The sequence below is a fragment of the Coenobita brevimanus genome, chromosome 66 (assembly GCF_032717465.1).
Source record: "Coenobita brevimanus isolate Jiangsu-jjx chromosome 66, ASM3271746v2, whole genome shotgun sequence".
NCBI classification, from domain to species: domain Eukaryota; kingdom Metazoa; phylum Arthropoda; class Malacostraca; order Decapoda; family Coenobitidae; genus Coenobita; species Coenobita brevimanus.
The window spans coordinates 17,888,021-17,908,167 of record NC_137019.1 but is presented as its reverse complement, the minus strand read 5'-3'; the positions used below and the strand labels follow the sequence as shown (position 1 = coordinate 17,908,167).

At 44.0% G+C, this 20,147-nt stretch overlaps 1 protein-coding gene across 1 annotated transcript in view; it reads right to left on the bottom strand.

Annotated features, from left to right (window-relative positions):
- Window positions 1-20,147, bottom strand: part of PDZ-GEF (PDZ domain-containing guanine nucleotide exchange factor) — a 413,241-nt gene that overhangs the window by 91,529 nt on the left and 301,565 nt on the right. The window contains exon 2 of the mRNA XM_080276690.1: window positions 8,618-8,693. Within this exon, the coding sequence (XP_080132816.1) occupies window positions 8,618-8,693 (76 nt within the window). The remainder of the gene's footprint in view (window positions 1-8,617; window positions 8,694-20,147) is intronic.

Below are 20,147 nucleotides of genomic sequence, written 5' to 3'. Positions count from 1 at the left end.
CGTGCTGTTGAAGGGATAGGGCGTGTAGTTGAACGGGTAGGGTGTGTGTTGAAGGGGCAGGATGTGTAGTTGAAGGGGCAGGGTGTGTAGTTGAAGGGGCAGGGTGTGTAGCTGAAGAGGTAGGATGTGTATGTGAAAAGACATTTAATATTTACATCAAGGCTCCTACGACTCAGCTGAATAAGTCGCCTGGCGTTAGCTGGAACTGAATACTAGAGAAGACGCGAGCAAGAGAAGGTTAATAAAATCATCAGCATCATCAGCATCACATTATTCCTTGTACAATGTGTGTGTGTGTGTGTGTGTGTGTGTGTGTGTGTGTGTGTGTGTGTGTGTGTGTGTGTGTGTGTGTGTGTGTGTGTGTGTGTGTGTGTGTGTGTGTGTGTGTGTGTGTGTGTGTGTGTGTGTGTGTGTGTGTGTGTGTGTGTGTGTGTGTTTATTCTCATACACAAGCGAGCAAGTGCGTGCATGTGAATAATTTAAACTTAACCATCGCTCCCTGGAGACCTTAATAACAAACACCCCCAGAAATAATCATATAAACCATTCCCCTGTTGTGTTATATTTTTGGTACAGTGAATTACGCACATCCAGACACATGCATATTCACACAACCTTACTACCCTCTCACTCACATTCTTTTAATTTAGAATCGCGCAGTTAAATCTGAATCAATGCATATTATTCCCTGTAAATCAATCTTCTACTGTCCCTTTCTCTACCCTTTTTCCTTTTGTCCGTTCTCCCTTATTTTCTTTCTCTTCCTCTTTTATTATTTCCTTCTTTTCTCTTTCCCCTCTTCAGACTCTATCATTTTTCTTCTCTTCCCTGGGTCATTTTTCTCCTACTTCTCCTCTTCCCTCACCAGTTTCTTTCCTACTCCTTTTCCCTCTCTCACTGTATTCTCTGCCTGTCTTTTTTCGATGCCACGCCCTTCCTCTCCGTCCCTTCTTCCTTCTTTTCCTAAGTCCTCCCCATTTTCTCTTCCTTTGTCATTCCCTCCTTTCCTTGTCTCTGGAACTTCTGCTTCCTTAACTTTCCTTCTCCTCCTCTCCCTTCTGCTTCTCTTCTCCCTCCCTTTCAAGTTCCCTCCATATCTCCTTCTACAATTTTCTCCGTCTTCCCTTTAATTCTTCCTCCATCTCCAACTTCCCCCTTCCCCTTAGGTCTCAAAGCTCATCTTCCCCGCTCTGCTTTACCTTGCATAAGTTTCTTCCTTCCACCCCTTAGCTTTTCCCTTCTCCCTTTCCCTTCCTTCCTATTCACCTTTCTCCAGCTCTTCTTATTACACTTCCTCTACAACTACTACTCTCTCCTCTTCATTCTTCCTCCTCCAACTACTTTTACCTCCCTCTACTTCTTCCATTATTCCCCCCCCCTCTCCTTCCCCTACTCCTTTCTCCCTCCTCTCTTTTCTCCCTCCCTTCTCTCTACTTCTTCCCTCCCCCTTCCCTCGGCGTACCCCGTTGCAAAGTGGACCCGGAATTAAATAAAGCATTCTTCACCTGCGTCCCACCTGCCACCTTCTTCACCTTGGTTTAATAAAGGCAAGGACTCTCCCTCTCTCTCTCTCTCTCTCTCTCTCTCTCTCTCTCTCACACACACACACACACACACACACACACACACACACACTCAAATGACGTTTGTCGTGACGATACACCTGTTTTATCCTAGCTGTTTCCGGCTTATCCTCATTACCCACTGTAAAAATCTGTGATACTGTAACATCGTTTTCAGCTAGCGTTAATTCCGGTTACAATGGAAGAATAACGTTAAAAATGATAAAAATAATGTGACTATTTTTTACTTATTTATCTAAGACTAAATCCGCCTATAATACATGACTCACAAATACAAGATAAAAAAAAAAAACTGAAGCTATTTTTTACCCATGTGATCTGGGGCTTATCCCGCCTACAATGCATGACCAACAGTAGGGAAAAAATGGGATACTCTATATTTTGTCTGTCTTATCTAAGGTTTAATTCTCCTACAGTGCATGCCTGACATTACAAAAAATATATATATATATATATATATATATATATATATATATATATATATATATATATATATATATATATATAAAATAGCTACAATACTCTATTTTTACCTATGTCATCTACACTTAATTCCACCTACCTTGCATGACCAACAGCAATAAAATACACTGGCTGGGACACTCAAAATTTTACCTGCCTTACATATTTCAATTACAATACAACCAAAAATAATATTACACATCATTATCTAAATTCTACCCGCATAATCTACCACAAATTCTAGTTACTGTGCACGACTCCAGTTGTACTAAATTACACCCACTGATATGAGTGATAAAAAGGAGTGTGTGAACTATGACGGTATCGTGTGGAATTAGCGGTCCACTGTCAACCCATGCCAGAGTTCTCGTGCTGTTCTGGACCAGTGGACCGTGATAATGGTGGGGGGAGAGGGTACGTGCATGGCGCTATGTCTCCCCGCCTCACCCCCTCCCCTCCCACTTTTTTTTTTCTTTGTTTTTGCCTATCTCTTCTTTCTTCGTACCTAATTTCCTCATTTTTTTCCCTTTCTTCTCTCATTTTTCCTTCTCCTTCATCCACTTTTTCCTTCATTCTTATTTTGCTATCAATTCTTAGATTCATGAATAGATACTACAACTGCAATCCTACAATTCTCCCCTCAAAAATCTCCTTCCCTCCCTTACTCTCTCCGACCCATCCTCCCACTCTCATGATCTCACTTCCCCTCCCTTTCTCCTTCTCCTCCTTCACCCCAAGCTCTTCTACCCCACCATCCATCCTCCATCCACCCCCAACCAGGTCGCACCCACACAATGAGTCGGCTCATTTTCTCTTTCGCTCTCATATTTTTAGGATCCATTACGTCACTGTGCAGGAAGGCGATAAACGAGCATCATTTGAGACTCCTGCGTAATATCCAATCCAGCAAAATATTTTCAGATATATTTGCAAATGTTTAGTTTCCGTATAAAAGCGACATAGCATCTCTCTCTCTCTCTCTCTCTCTCTCTCTCTCTCTCTCTCTCTCTCTCTTTTTTTCAAAGTGATATGGACTATTCTTACAAATACATGTCGCTATTTTGGTGTGGGTTGTGGACTACCATCCAGTTACACAATGGAGTGCAACCTTAAAGTGACTCTACACTGAGTGACAAACCAGAAAATAATTCACTACGTTCAGTGTGAATCATACAGCAAGCAACTGGGCGCCTGGCTAATTTTAGAGGGCCTTGGCCTTGTGGTCTACTGGATTAAGGCGCTCTAAACAACAAGTGGTCAATAAATTTTAAATCAATGGAATCGTTTAAGTTTATCAAGAGCGACTCGTGTGTGTGTGTGTGTGTGTGTGTGTGTGTGTGTGTGTGTGTGTGTGTGTGTGTGTGTGTGTGTGTGTGTGTGTGTGTGTGTGTGTGTGTGTGTGTGTGTGTGTGTGTGTGTGTGTGTGTGTGTGTGTGTGTATCATATACTCATGAAAAAGTTACTCAAAAATAAAAAATGTCGATCGTACTTTCCACGCGCCCACGTTCCGAATCGAATTTGTGATTCTGTGCTCGACTGCGTAACGAGGTTTCATCCCTAACTGGAAATGAAACTGCGTAAAATCGTCCCCAGCTAACGCACCAGGACGACACTGAGCAGAGGGTGGGGGGTTGGAGGGGTTGGGGAGGGGGGGGGGAAGAAAAGCCGGGAAAGGATGAAATGGAGGGGGAAGGACGGACTGGTGAAGGTGGAGAGAGGGGTTCTGGGAGGGGGAGGAGGGGGATGGAGGGGCTTGAGGGATGGGTAGTATCTGAATGGGGTCTTAGCCTTTTAACCCACAGGCGTCTTGCCTTCTTACTATGGTTCCTGATCATGTACTATTATTTTCGGCCAGTTTATTTTCACTTGACAGAAATATGCCATCATTATAAGTTTTTGTTTCGTAATACAAGCTTTATTTATAAGCTTAAGTCAAATTAAACCTTTCGATCTGAGTACACTTGACCAAAACCTGAGATGAAGGGGTTACAGATCCTTGTCACAAGAAAACATGCTCCCTTACACCGTCATTCCCAGTCCCAAGATAGTCATTCCAAGTTCCTAGCTCGCTTCCCAGTCCTCAGCTCGCCAGTCCCACCCATTTCAGCTCCCGTTCACCGCCACTCCTAACCCTACACCGCTATTTCCATTCCCTACATCGCTATTCCCACTCTTACAACGCCATTGCCACCCCCAAATCACCATTCCTGCCCTCCTATACAGTCATTCCCACCCCTACACCACCATTCCCATCGGCATTTCCACCCCTACACCGCCATTCCCGCCTCCACCCCGCCACTCCCACCTTTACAACGCCATTCCCACCCATTCCAGCTCCCCTCCACCGCCATTCCCACCCTCGCCCTACTCACCCCATACCCGCACCTACAAATTGAGTCTATCTATCACTTCCACTACTCTCTCTCCTTTTCTGCCTCTCTGCCTCCCCTCTGGCTTTAACTCACTCTCACTTTCTCTCTTTCTGGGTCTCTGACTCGCTCTGATACCGACTCTCTCTCTCTCTCTCTATCTCCACACACACACACACACACACACACACACACACACACACACACACACACACACACACACACACACACAACTTTCAGGATGCAACCACATCCCATCTTTAGGAGGGAATAATGTTTGGGATGATGAAGATGAAGATGATGATGATGATATTATAATGATGATGATACTGTACATGAAAACGGAGACGAAGACACTAAAATCCTAAACACGACACACTTCGTACTGCGATGGATCTTAGGAAGCCGTTACCCTTCTCCCTCTTCCCTTGCTTAATGTTGGTAAGGAGTGTGGGCAGCTCGGAAGCACCTACTCTCTCCTCTCTCTATTCAGCCTGCAGGGTCCCTATTGAAGGCCTCATCCACAACCCTCATCACAACCCACAGCTGTCTCTCACTCACTCCCTACTTCCATCCCTCCTCACTTCTCTCCATCTTTTTAATCTCTTTACCTCTCTCTCTCCCTTCCTTCCTCCCTCCTTTAATCTACCTACAGCCTTAATCCTCTTGTTTGTTTACTCTACATTCTCTTTTTTTCTCTCTCTCCTACTTTTTTTCTTGTTCACATACCCTCCCTCCATCTTTCTCTTATCCCCTCTTCCTAACTTCCTCTCTTGCCCTCCCTCTCCCTCCTTCCCTTCCTTTACTTTCCCTCCCTCCCCCCTCCTCTCTCTCTCTCTCTCTCTCACCACACACACACACACACACACACACACACACACACACACACACACACACACACACACACACACATTACAGGTTCTTCCTCAAGCCATGAAAGGCACCACTGGATGAATATCCCAGGGACAAACCACGGCTTTAATATTATGTCCCTAATCTCACAGCACGTTTCCATAAGCCACATATTCTTTTATATAGAAATGTCAGAATAGGAGGTAAAATTATTTCAAAAGACGAGTCGTCGTCATGGATATTATAGAAGTTATTACTATTATTATTATTATTATTTTTATATAACCATGTAACTTCATATATACTTATATCGTAATATTATTGTCCGATAGGATCTATCAACGTATCATATACAGCAACATTTAAGCACCATAAACAACATTTCTTCGTGACTAACATCACACTGTTAATACCTTGTTATAGTTCAGCATTCACGACAGAGATGGCAATTCTAGACCAAGTTTAAGTGGACAGAGTATAGTGTTGAGGTCTTGGGTAGGCAGGGGGCTTGACATTCAACCCTTGAGCCACTTGCATTATCGGGCTTTCCATGTTAGCAGGCAATTAACACGCTGGTGGGCAGTGCTCCATGTAAACCCTCTCCCTCTGTTGCACACTCCCTCCTTCTCCTATCCCTCCTACTTATCTCTATCTTCTTGTACCTTTCCCACAATCCCTCTTCTCCTACTCCCCCCACTCTTATTCTCATTTAAACCTCCACTCTCAATCTTCTAATCCTCCCATATTCTCTTTTCCTACTTCTCCCACACTCCCTCTTCTCTCCGACTCCTCCCATACTCTTTCTTTTCCCACTCCTCTCACATCCCCTTTCTTCCTACTCCTCTTACATTCTCTCTTTTCCTATTCCTCTCACACTCCTTTTCCTCCTGCTCTTCTTACTTCTCTCAGAGTCCCTCTCCATCCTAGCTCTCAAAAACTCCCTCTTTCTCCTCCTACTCCACACTCCTCCCACTCTATCCCCACTCCCTCTTCCCCTTACCCATTCCACACTCGTTCCTTCAACTCTTCCTCCTACTCTTTTCTTACTCTTCTTACTCCTTGTTTCTCTAACTTTTCCTCTTTCTCCTCCTCCTCCTCCTCTTCGACCTTAAGCCTTGATGCCACTAACATAAGTGACTTGGAGCGCCATTAGGAAAATGTCCCTCTTGTATACCACCCAAACATACATTACTAAATCATTATCATTTCCGAATACCGTTGTGTGTGCCCATTCCCGCTTCCTTTACCGCCATTCCTGTCAATTCCAGTCATCCCAACGCCCATTCCCATCTTTTCCACCCCATCCGCAACCATTTTTACTTATCTACTGTTAATCAACTCCACTCCTTGTCACCCATCTACTGTCTATCCATTCCATTCCTTGCCTACTCCAGTCTTCCCACTCCATTACCTACCCATTCCACTGTCCTCCCACCCCATATCCTACCTGTCTCACTGCCCTTCCACTCCATTCCCTGTCCATTCCAATGCTCTTCCACTCCATTCCCTGTCCATTTCACTTTCTTCCACTCATTTTCCTACCCATTCCACTATCCTCCCACTCCATTAACAACCATTCCACTATGCTCCAACTCCATTTCCTATCAACTCCACAGTCTTCCCACTCTAGTCCCTGCCCACTCCACTTTATTTCTAACCCACTTCCTACCCCATACCTACATCTCCCAAGACCTGTGGCACTGGAAATGGACCCTGCCATGCCCATAGTAAAAAGAAAGAAAAATGAATAAAAAAAAGACATCCCTCAGTGAATCATATTACCAGATGGAGCTTTTATTACGTTATTATATCTGGTCCCCTTCAAGGCCAGGGCTCGCTGAATGGCATAATAAGAGAGGAGAAGGAGGAGGAGAAGGAGGAGGAGGGAGGAGAGAGGAAGGAGAGGAAGACAGGGAGGGAGGATGAAGGACACAAGAGGATGGGAGAGGGGGTGGGGATGGACCGGACAAGTGGACGAGGAGGAGGATGGGAAAGGGGGTGTAGAAGGAGAGGAGAGGAGGAGCATGGAAAGGGAGGGGGGGGGGGAGAAGAGAGAGAGAGAGAGAGAGAGAGAGAGAGAGAGAGAGAGAGAGAGAGAGAGAGAGAGAGAGAGAGAGAGAAGGGTGGGGGGGAAGAGAAAGGAAAAAGGCACACAAAGAGACGAAATGAGATACGAGAGAGAGGGGAAAAAATTACAGAACGTGAAATGGGAAGGTCAAGCCACCTATACTGCTAATCTATACATAACATTTCCTCTGACATCACACACACACACACACACACACACACACACACACACACACACACACACACACACACACACACACAAATTACATCGATGACGTATTTCTCCATGATATTCTTTTCCACCCTCAATCGAATTCCGTAATTTAAGTAACACCGTCTTGATATTACAGATCAAAATTTTAAAAAGCGTCTAGCCTCCCTGAATCGAAAAATCCCACAGTCTGAATTAAATCAACTGAATATTATGAGCAAAAATAAAAATACTTCATCGGATTCAAGGAAATTTGGAGATTCTGGAGAGACTTTCTGGAACCCACTGCCTAACCAACCCACTCCTGCACTTTATGTCTCTATTATGAGGTAAATTAGGACCCCCCCCTCTCTCTCTCTCTCTCTACTGCTGCCTCTTAAGCTCAACTGATGATTGCTAGACTCTCAAGAATAAGATAAGAGACTGTATTTAAGTGGTAATAAAGAAAACTTAATGAGCTGTAACATATGAGGGAAGACGCACACGTGTGGAACAAAGAACTGAAGTGTTGGAGGAGAGGAAAGTGAAAGGAAACAAGGGACGAAAGTGAGGGATAATGTGGGAAGAAAGCAAGAGATAGAAAAGATAACGCGACAAAATGAAGATGTAAATAAAAGAAAATGAGAAAGGAGAGTAAATGAGCTTACCACAACCACAACTAAGGTGTGCATCATGAACGACGTAAAGATAAACACTAAACACACATTACCATAACCATCTTGGACGTCTTGGCGAAAATATGACAGAATTTCCCTTTTGAAAATTAATAAGATCAACTCAGAAGACTCCAAGATAAGTCAAACAAAAAGCTGATAATACAAAACACACCACAAACATCTCAGACTGCTCCAAGATTGGCAAACAAAGGACTGATAATAAAATTCACATCACAATCACCTCAAAGGGCTCAAAGATGAGAAAAATAAGAGAGAATGATAGATGACACTCCCCACAGTCATCTGAAAGGTTTCCAAGGTGAGAAAAATAAGAGACAATAATAAGAGACACACCACAATCATCGTAAAGGGTTCGAAGATGAGAAAAGAAAAGAGATAATAATAAAAGACACTCACCACAATCATCTCGGAGGGCTCCAAGATGAGGCACTCATTAGCCCTCCTCCCGCCGCCCCCTGAACGCTTGCCGAAGCTGTGGGAGAGAAAACAGAAACAGTCAGTCATCGGGAAAAGTAAGAGGTAGTCATCATCATCATCATCATCATCATCCCGCCTCTTTTTCCATTTGCAAGTGGGGTGAGGTAGGGTGTAGAAAGCTAGGAAAAGGAATGAGTACGATAGTATTGGGAGCTAATCAACAACATCTACGTACATTTCTTTACTTATGATCTGTGTGAAGGCAAGATACTTCATCCATCACCCCAACCTCATTTCCTACTAATACGTGAGACGGATCCATAAACCGGAACAAAATACAAAAACAATTAAGGGACAAACCATGCACCCAAAGAGATGGGTAAATTCTCAATAATACTATCTTTACAACATAAATAATAGCAAGGAGAACTTTATAACCTGCATAATACTAATAAAATAATCCGAATACACAACTAACATTACGGTATTTATATAAATCAGTATTATCAATATCTGACAAAACCCATAACAACTATGACAATTTGGTGGAGCCCTGTATTCAGTCAGTGCTCACGTTTGAGGTCATTTACACTCTTCAAGCCATGTCAATTAGTCAGTTCCCATCCTGCACGAACTTTTACATACAACTCCTCTCCCCTCTTCCACTGCACCATTCACCCTTCTTTAACCACGCTCCAACACTGACAGTTCTCTTTGTTACTATCATCATCATCATCACCATTTTTCACTTCATCATTCCTGGTCTACATCACCATCAAATACAGCTTTACACACAACCCTTCTCTCCTCTTTCCTTACATCATTCACCCATCTTTAACTACGCCCCAACACCGACGTTCTCTGGTTCATTAGGCACAGATATAGGGGTCACTGTACTGTACGGGCTCAGGGGAAAGGAACAAGGAGAACAGGGGTCATCCATCATGAAACACGAGCATTCCGGTTCGACCTCCACATGCAGTTCCCTTTCCCTCTTCCCTTACATCAATCAACCTTATTTAACTGTGCTCCAATACCAACGTTCCTCGGTTCATCATGGGTCACTGTACTAATAGTGCGTTTCTTCTAACCTGGCAAAGATTCCTAACCTCCTTCAGCTCAGATGAAGAAAAAGTGTGGTTAGATTGGAAGGTACATCTGACTAGTAACCAAGGAGACTCATTCGTATCTCATACCTACTCCTCATCGAATTACATGAAAACACTATGTAAGTTGAGAATGGTCCTGTTCCGTCAGATGAAAACCCCCCCACTGCAGTAGGGCTCATGGGTTAGGGACAAGGGAAGCTAGGGTCATCCAACACGACTTCCTAGCACATACGACCTTGAGGTGGTTAAGGGCGAGGTATTTACTGCCCTTAAAATTTACAGGGATCAGTGTAGGCTCTAATATGGGTTCAGGGGTTAGGGATATGAGATGCAGGGTCATCCATCTTATAACCCCTCCCCCCCCCCCCACCAAAAAAAAAAAAAAGTGGGTAGGACGTGCTGCTGGAAAGTGATTAAATTCTAACACTGACAATCACAGAGCACTTGAGGAATTTTTAATACCAGGAACTGGGTGATATCTTTTTATAGTTTTACTGCTACCAAAGGCTTGTGTTCAACATGAAAGGCTTGTAGGCTTGTCATATCGATGGACCTTATTAATTTTAACGCCTCCAGTCTAAAAAAAAGTCTATTCTCAGATCAATAAGTAGTCAGGAAATGTCAAGCATATAATGGAAAAAAAAAAAAAGTATCATGGGTCATTAGGTAAGGTCACGGGATATTAGGGCTCAGAGGCTATGGAAACGAGAATCAGGGTCATCCAGGATAAGGGAACACGCAACCTTAAAGTGGCTAGCTGGGTGGTGTTGGGAGTAAGGGGAAGGGAAGGTCGGTCGAGGGTCTGTTAATTGCCTCTCACTGCTCGCTGGCCTGGGGTGTGGGGGACTAGAGTTGTGAGAAGTTGGTGAGAGGGGTGAGGTTGAGGATGATGGTGAGGGGTGAGAGTGGGTTGTAGGGGGTAAGGATGGAAGGTGTGATGTGATGTGAAGATGATAAAGAGGAGTGAGGTGAATCGTGAGAATGAGAGTGGGTGGTACAGGGTGGGATAACAGACGAAGGAGAGGGTGAGGTTAAAACGAAGGTGAGTGGTAAGGGCATGGATGCGTGATGGAGTGAGAGAGGCTCTGTTAATTGTCACTCACTGCTCGCTGGTATGGGAAGCTATGAGGTCTCACCAGGGTCGGAACCAGGATCCTTCCCATGGCGAGGTGCAGGGAAATAGGAGGCGTGGCTTCTGGGAAGTCGCCGCAGCTGCTTCACTTGGGATGCACAGCCTCACAAAAATGTAGGCGTCTCGTCAGTGCCACAATAACTGGTTAACCCTAACTGCACATTCAATTGAGCTACATCATACACATTAACTAACACTCGAACCGTAAACCTTCAACTCAGCCACCCCCAAGTGACACAACCCTCCAACTGACTTACACTCTTTACCCACTCATTACAAACATCAACCTAAAACTCCAGGATCCCTTAATTACACAGACGTCCAACTTTCAGAGAGACAAAAGTTTAGAGCCAACACAAACCGTAAAGAACTGAGTAAAACACACCTTAGTCAGAGTCACTTCATCATTAGGGAGAGAGAGAGAGAGAGAGAGAGAGAGAGACAGACAGACAGACAGACAGAGACAGTTCGTGTGCATGTGTGTGTGTGTGTGTGTGTGTTTTATCCTGCACTTGAGACAGTCTACAATTCAACCTTTAAATATCATATACAGACGAATCTTTACGCAATCATTCTTGTAGACATGATTCAAGGTGATGATGATGATGAAAAGGAGAGAGAGAGAGACAGAGAGAGAGTGCTGTGTCGGTGGACTGCCTGCTCTCTGAAGTGAAGGTAAACACGATGAGTTGTAGAGGGAAATCACACTGCCTCGTCTGCCTAGCCTGTCTGCCTGCCTGCCTGATTTTCCTGTTTGTTCTGCCCGTTTGTCCTTTCTACCTTGCGTTCTCTTCCTGTCTGCCTACCCTGATTCCCCAATCTGCTCTGTCTCTCTCTCTCTTTCCTCCTTTCGTTGCCTATCTGCCTGTCTCATCCGACTGACTCCCCTAAATACCTGCTCGTACCTGCCTCGCTCCCTTGCTTAACAGTCCGTCTACCTCCCTCTGCCTGCCTCACCCACCCAACTCCCTATCTCTCCACTCAGTGCCTGGCGCTTCATGCCCTGCCACGCGCCGCTCCGGACTTAAAGGTGAGCACAAGCGTGGGTTTCTTTAGTGCTTTAGGGGTGAGCATGATGCCACCTTTCCGTAACTCAACGTCCCCAGAATGATGACGCCCTCTGCAGTTACTTCTGGATATTGCTACACGATTATATTCAGGTAAGAGGATATTTCTCGTGGCAACTTCTTTATCATTCGTCTCCCCTAGACTAAAAATAATCAGTCAAGAAGCACCACAACACTCAAAGGACTAAAGAACATAGAATAAAGACCGTAATTACCTGATGAAAGAAGTAACACCCACAGAGATGTAAGGCCCAATTAAATAAACATCACTCAGGGAGACTGTAGCGACTTCACATTCAATAAGCAACACGACTAAACCATGGAACCGCAGACACCTAAACAATTAAGTAACACCACGACACCAAAAGGAACTCACCGCAGCACCCCAAAACCAATATGCAACTCATCAAAATTCTAGACAACGTAGCAACCTTCCTCCCAACAGATCCCTTTCTTTGTATGGAGAGTCGGAGGGACGCAACGCAACAACCTTGAATTTAATAAGTGACACTAACACCTAAGGGGATGCACCGCGGTAACCCCCAAATCAATAAGCATACACGGCAACATTCTAGGCAACATAGCAACTCTCCTCTTCCCTCATTTCTGTCCAGCCCTATAATGCAATAGTTAACCGATGCTCTTAGTCCTTCATGTATGCAACAGGTCAACTCTGGAACTATCTCCCTCTGCCTGTATTTCCTTCTGACTATGACCTCCAATATTTTAAACGCAGTATGTTCGAGCATATCAGAATGAACGAATCTTGATTTTGCCACTTTTATTTACTTTCCAACTAGAGGGAGTGATTACTGCGGGATTGTAGCCTTTGGTTCCTCCTTTCTTGCGTAAGAAAAAAAAATCCCTTTCAACGTATCAAAAGGCAGTTTCCCCCAAAACCCCTAAACAACATACACTGGAACACCCAAGAAAATCTAGCGTATCAACACTAAGCAACACAGCAACACTGAAGGCAACGTAGCAACCTCCAACCAAGAGATCCCTTTCGAGGTATCAAGAGGCAATTTCCCCCCAAGACTCCCAGCTAAAGGCCTCGTCGAATCTGCGGGGAGTGTCGAGGTAACGCAGTCTAGCAACGCGTCGAGTACCTTCCCAATCCCCACGACCTGCCAATAATACTAGGAGCTCTGAAGACTTACGAGGGAGAGATTTTGTTGGGGAAAATGGAGGTTTGGAAAATGGAAGTCGGGGGGAAATAGATGTTTGAGGTGAAATTAGTCTTGGAAATGGTGATAATCATCATCATCATCATCCGCCTCCTTTTCCATCTCCTGTCATACTTTCACGACCCTCTCTCCTCTCATTTTTTATTATCCCCCTCCTTGCCTCCTCTCCTCCCTGACATTATAAGCCTTTCCTCTTCCATTAACCTCATCCTCCAGCTCTATTCAATGTCGCTTCCTCCCCCACTCTAATGTCTATTTTTACCACTCCTCTCCTCTCTCTCTCTTTTTCGTCCCTTACCCATTTCATTTTCTCTTTCCCCATCTTCCTTTACTTCCCTCCTCTCCCCCCCCCCTCTCCTATCTCGCCTCCTCCGCTTCTCCTCTTATTCATTATTATCGCTTCTTACCCTGTTCATGTTTTCCCCCCAACTTCCACACTTCCTCAGAATCTACACGCGCAACCCCCTCCTCCTCTCCCCTCCCCTCCCCTAGTCGTACTCACGCTTGTCGTCTCCTGCCTTTCCAATAATTTACTCTCTTTTCTTCATTCAACCTTTTTAATTTAACCTGTTTCAATGACCCTCGTCCATTTCCTTTTCGCTCTAATTTTTTCCTCTCATCTCTCTCTCTCTCTCCATCACCATCATCATCCCCCATTCTCCCCAATCCCCTCCATCCTCTAGCCCTATTCAATGTCGCTCCTTCGTACCCTACTCTCACGTCGTTTTTTCCCACTCCCACACCTTCTCCGACTCGATGCCACCCCCTCGTTCTCCACCTCTTCACTTTTGTCTCTCTCCCACTCCATCCAAACTTCCCCGGTCCTCCCATTTACCTCAGTCTTAAACTCGGTCCAATATGCTCCACTCGCCAAATACAACTCCCAACCTGAATTCCTGTATCATTTAACTATTATTTGACTATTCTTGAAATCCCATTTGTCTCCTATTTGACTTATTTAACTTTCTATTTAACTTACTCTCAATTTCGGTCCAATACACAACTCCAGGCTCCCTCCTTCCTTCCTTCCTTCCTTCCCTCCTTCCATCCATCCATCCGTCCATCCACCCACCCATCCATCCATCCACCTTACCTTCCTTGACACCTTCAATTTACCTTCCGTTCCGTTTCTTCCTTCTTTCCTTCCTTCCCTTTTTTTCTTTACTTCCTTCACCTACTTCACGTTAACAGTCCACAACTCTGCCTCCCTCAATTACGCCATCCCATTACCCCCCCCCTTTCTCTCTCTCTCTCTCTCTCTCTCTCCCCTTCGCCTCATCACTTACCTTCACGGGTCACAACTCTTGCCTATAAACCACCTCGCTCTCTTCCTCCTCCCTTTTCCTTCCTTTATTCTCCATCCCTCATATTTCTCCCTTTCCATTTCCCTTCCTTTCCATCCTCCTTCTATTTCCTTTTCCTGCTGCATTTAAACCAACCTTCTATTATCTGTATGTCTGCCTAAATGTTTTCCTGCCCTGATATCCATGTCTCAGACTCATAAAATAGTTACGTTATTTATACCTACCCTACAGCAAACAGCCTCGGAAGGACCATTAGATTTGTTGCTGTTTACTTTCCTTTGTACTCGTTTCCCTGTACTTTCTACATGCAATATTTTCTCCTTTCCTTCTATCCACTTATTTTCTATCGTCTACTTTCTTTTACTTTATCGCTTCTCTTTCTCTCCTTCCCTTTTCTACTCTTCCCTTTCTTCTTTCCATTGTTCCCCTTCCATCTCTGCTTTTATTCTTTTAGTTCTGTATATTCTGTGCCTTCTTTACTTATCTGTCCTTTACACTTTCCTTTCTTCTCCTCCCCTTTCACATCCTTCCACCGTCTTCTCTCCATTCTTCCTCCTCTCCCTCCCTTTGCTTCTTTCACTTCCTCCGCTTTCTTCCTCTACCTCTTCATATTTCTTCCTACAACTGCTCACCTTTCTTCCTCCACTTTGTCCCCCCTTTTTTCTTCCTTTCCTTCTCCTTTCTTCCTACATCTATTCCTCTTCCTCCTCCTTCTTCCTCCACTTCTTCATTTTCTCCTTCGCTGCCCCACCCTCCTTCGGCTAACTCCTCACTTTTCTTCCTTCAATTCTTCCCGTATCTCCTCAACCTTGTCACCTTTCTTCTTCCATTTACACACCTTTCTTCCTCCATCTACACCTCTTTCTTCCACCTCTCCCTACCCTTTCTTCCTCCATCTACACCTCTTTCTTCCACCTCTCCCTCCCCTTTCTTCCTCCATCTACACCTCTTTCTTCCACCTCTCCCTCCCCTTTCTTCCTCCATCTACACCTAATTCTTCCATCTCTCCCTCCCCTTTCTTCCTCCATCTACACCTCTTTCTTTCACCTCTCCCTCCCCTTTTCTTCTCCTTCTCCCTCTGACCGCGGTGTGAGCAGCTTCGATAGAGATTTAAATATCCAAGCTGGGAAAGAACGGAGCTTAAAGTCGACCAGTCCACTCCAGGTCTGTGTGTGTGTGTGTGTGTGTGTGTGTGTGTGTGTGTGTGTGTGTGTGTGTGTGTGTGTGTGTGTGTGTGTGTGTGTGTGTGTGTGTGTGTGTCTCTCTCTCTCTCTCTAAATATCCAACTACAAACCCTTTTCTTTCATATTCTCCCCCTCCCTCTCTCTGAAGACCTCGTCATAATAGATATCCATACACATGAAAAAAAAAAAAAATCTATACCAGAGGAAAGAATGGCGAAGGGGGACTAAGGATCAAAACATTATGAAAAATGAAACAAAGACATTAAATGAAAGAAAAACATTAAACAAACGGGAACAACTTTCTAGTAAAAGCGATGGAAAGGAAGAGTGAGACGAGAAGAGGGGATGAGAATCAAGATGCTAGATTCAACGTGAGAGAAAGAGAAAGAAGAACGGGAAGTGAGAATCAAGATAAGAGATGAAACAGGATGGAAAGTAGAAGGGAAACATGAATGAAAACGAGACAGGAAACTACGGTAGAATGGAGAAATTATTATGAAGTATGAAATCGATAATAAAAACGGGGAATTAAAGAGACGCAGACATGAAAGAGAAACAATCAGGATGAATGATTCGGAAAGAAAATAAAAAGGTATAAAAGGAAAGAAGAAAGGGTGAGGGAATCAGAAATGAGACTAAGAGATGAAAAAATGCGTCCCGGGTCACACAGCTTACCTTGGATCGCCTCACACTACGGAGATGAAAAATGAAGAGAGAGAAAACAAGAAAAGAACAGTGAGGACCATGAGGTGAGGAAAAACAACACAGGAAAAGGAAGAAAAGGAAATGAGACTCAAAATGAATAATGGAAACGGATAGAGGAGAAGGACGAGTAAGATGATCAGAGACGAAGAAGGAAGAAAGAAGGCTGAAGTAGAAGTAGAGTAGGGACGAAAACGAAACGAATTAGAACGAGAGAGGGTTGAAAGGAGATGAAAAGGGAAAGGAAAAAAGAAAGGGGGAGTCATAATCGAGAGCAGAGATGAAAAAGCGTCCCAACTCACAAAGCTAAATTATCCCGCATCGCCTGTTATATTAATGAGACCTGGCACATGGAGAGGGGATTTTTACTTTTTGAGAGAGAGAGAGAGAGAGAGAGAGAGAAGGGGGGGCAAGGGGAGTTGGAAGGGGAGATGGGAAGGGATGAAAAAGTGAAGAACTGGAAGAAAGAAGAAAAGAGTAAGAGAGAAATGGGATGAATAGGGGGAGAGGATAAGGGGGAAGAAGGAAAATGATAAGCAGGAGAGAGGAGAAGGAGAGGTGTAGAGAGAAGGGGAAGGGGAAAAGAGAGGTTAAGTGGGGGTGCAGAAGGGAAGGGAGAGAAAGGGTAGGTGGGGGTGCAGAGGGGAAGGGAGAGAAAGGGTAGGTGGGGGTGCAGAGGGGATGGGTTATGATGGAAATGGGAGCGTGTAAACCTGGAGAGGGAAAGAGAAGGTTTGGAAGGGAATTGCAGGGATGAGAAGGGAGAATGGCCGGGGGATGGTGAAGGGAAAGAGGGCGTGTGATGAAGTGAGAGAGATTACCAGCAAGTGTAGGAGAGATGGAGTGGGACGAGTGAGATAGGGAGAGATGGAGTGGTATGAGCTAGAGATAAAGGATGGTTCGACCCCTCAAGTACGAAGATGTGTTTAATACTTAATGTTGTTTTCGGCATAGTATTTTATACAGCTCTAAAAGGTCCGCATGCAGTAAAGGTGTTATAAATGCTACTTAGTTTTCAATACGAGGATGTTTTATTTTACCTATCCGCCAAATGATTTCATTCAGAATACGAAAGGCCTCCAACACAAGCGGGGTGTCAGTGCAAAAAGTCTTTGATACCAGTACCGCATCTCATTTTCGCAATCACATTACATTTTTACTTGAGAGTTCTCTGGCAGTGAAGAGCTATGAGGAAAATGAGATGGAAAACGCAGAGAAGAAGATGCAATCTAAGTCAACAACAACCTTCACAGAAAGAAAAATCACAAAGGCAAGAAAAACTGAGCTTGGCAGGCGTGTGTATGTTTGTGAGGGGTACCGATAGACGAGAGACGGAATGTGTGATGATGACGAAACTTGAAAACTGAGGACAAACGCCTTCAGATTGCCGGGCGAGGAAGAAGTCTAGGTACGCATTTACAAACATTCTTTAGCTCAAGCTACGTACAGAAAGCACATTTTTCCTTTTGTCTTCGCACATATAACTTCATATACACTTCCCAGACAAACTAGAGTGAGAATTCCGAGAAAAGCACACCTCCACCATTGAAGCATCATCTTTCATTATCACCTTTCTCCTTGACTTCTGACTTTTCCAGGAAAAAAAAAAATCCTCAATGTCCTCAATCATTATTCTAAATCTGTTAAATTCCATACAGTGGTTTTTACATAATGTTACTAACAGACAGACAATTAAAACGGGCCAACACACAACCTTCTCGGCGTACGTGATTAATACTGAAATACGAATAAAACAATAAACAAATACTTCTGATAATAGTAAACAGCTTTGGAGATAAATTTATCCTGGATTTTGGTTCGGCTGAGATCCCTGATAAATATGATTCCCGGATGAAGGACAAAATCTCCTGGCGTTCAAGGACTACGCTGATGATAACCTTGCAGGGATCCGTAGTAAAGACGGCGATACTTAGAACTGATGAGAAAACTTGGCTGTGAGACGGAAACGAGTCTGAGATGAGAGGAAACGGAATGGGGAGATGCTACCTTTGGTCATGATAAAAAGAAAAAGTATGATCCATCCTCACAAGCATAGCAATCTGAAGTTTGAACGAAGAGACGTGAAATACATATATGCATTTATCGTTCACCCTCAGTCTGTTACGCGGGTCTTCGGGTGATTGCTACATTCTTGAACGACTGTACAGTAAATAAAAAACAACATACTCGTTATCACTCCCTGACACTCTACACAATAACCTTTGAAATGCTACACCATACCGCCTATACTCTCAGGCTCTTATGACTTAGCTAACTGAATAAAATAATCTTGGGTCAGCTTGAATCACCTACTAGATTTGTTCCGACCATGTGAACGATACTAAAAGGTCATCCAGTGAGGGTGGGGGAAAAATATAGTATAACAATAATGGATTCAGATGTAAAATGGAGCACTCCCTCAATGATATATATGTAGAGTACTGATAGGATCACGTGTTGGAGTGCAGACTGAATAAAAATGTAGAACAACGGTGATAATAGTTGTGTGTGGGGGGGGGGGCGAGGGGAAAATGAAAGGAGACAAGGGGTACAAGAGAGGGGGGGGGGCGTCAGAGAGGGGTGCGGGGTGCTAGAGGAAGGGTCGGGGTAAAAATGCATTCAACGCACATTCCAGCGACCACAATATTGCCTGGCTGTCACCACCACACCTCCACCACCACCATAAACACCATCACCTCCCACGCACACCTAAAACGCACTGAGCTGGAATCGCATCTATGAAGTCAGGGAGAATAGCACTGACTCAATCTTGCTAAAAACTATATACCGGAAACTGTGATTTAACTTTCGCTGCAACGGACGCCCTCCTGAGCAGTGTAATTTACCTAGGCTGACAGAACAACTACTTTGTTTAACTGGAAGAAATCCTAGTAGTCAGATGGTACGATTACATTCTCATATTCACGTCAGCGTTTGCTTTGTTCCATTTAATTATTCATTCAGCGGGCGTTCTTGGAATCTGAGAATATAGATGCAACCTTCCTTAAACTCTTCTATATTGTGGCGCTCTCCTAAGCTGAATAGAATCGTTTAGAAACAGCAAGAATTAAACACAGAAATATGCCATCGGGTAAGGCGTTCATTAAGAAGGAACCTCAGTGCCTGAATGAAGTCAGAGGTCCATTTCATTTACCCCTTTTGTTTATCTGGACTTCGTACTCTATTCAAACTAACACCTGACGATTTAATTATGCTGAATGAAGTCCCAGCGGGCAACAGCATGATGTATATACGTTATTTGAAGGACTGAACATGAGTGAATGGCATTTTCGTTACGAACTTTGCTGGCAGCTTTTTCTACTTATTGTTAGACTTTTTGTATCCTTCTTACACCTGCTGACAAAGGAGAATATTCGACTACGATGATGACGATGATGATGATGATGGCAAAAAAAATCTTACTAATATTATAACTCAGTCGAAGAAGACAGAAGGGAAAACTTAATAAAAGAAAAATGGAAATCCTGAGTGTGGAAATTATCTAAACTTCGCCAGAGATCTCAATAACATGCAAACACCACGGAGCAGCAAAAAATGAGAAACCGAAAAAAAAAAAAAGGCCCCCACCCCCCAAAAAAAAGAACGAAAACGCAATACCACTTACCCAGGAAAACTGCCAAACTTACTGTATATTCTTACTACTGTCAGGCATATATATTTAGTCATGGTGGCTATGGTGGCATGAGGAAATTAGCTATGATAATTACAGTGGAAGTGGTGAAGAGATAATGTAACATGAGGGGATGAGTAAACGAGATAACAGTGAAATATCTCCACAGCAATGGTTGAGGCTGGGGGTTGGT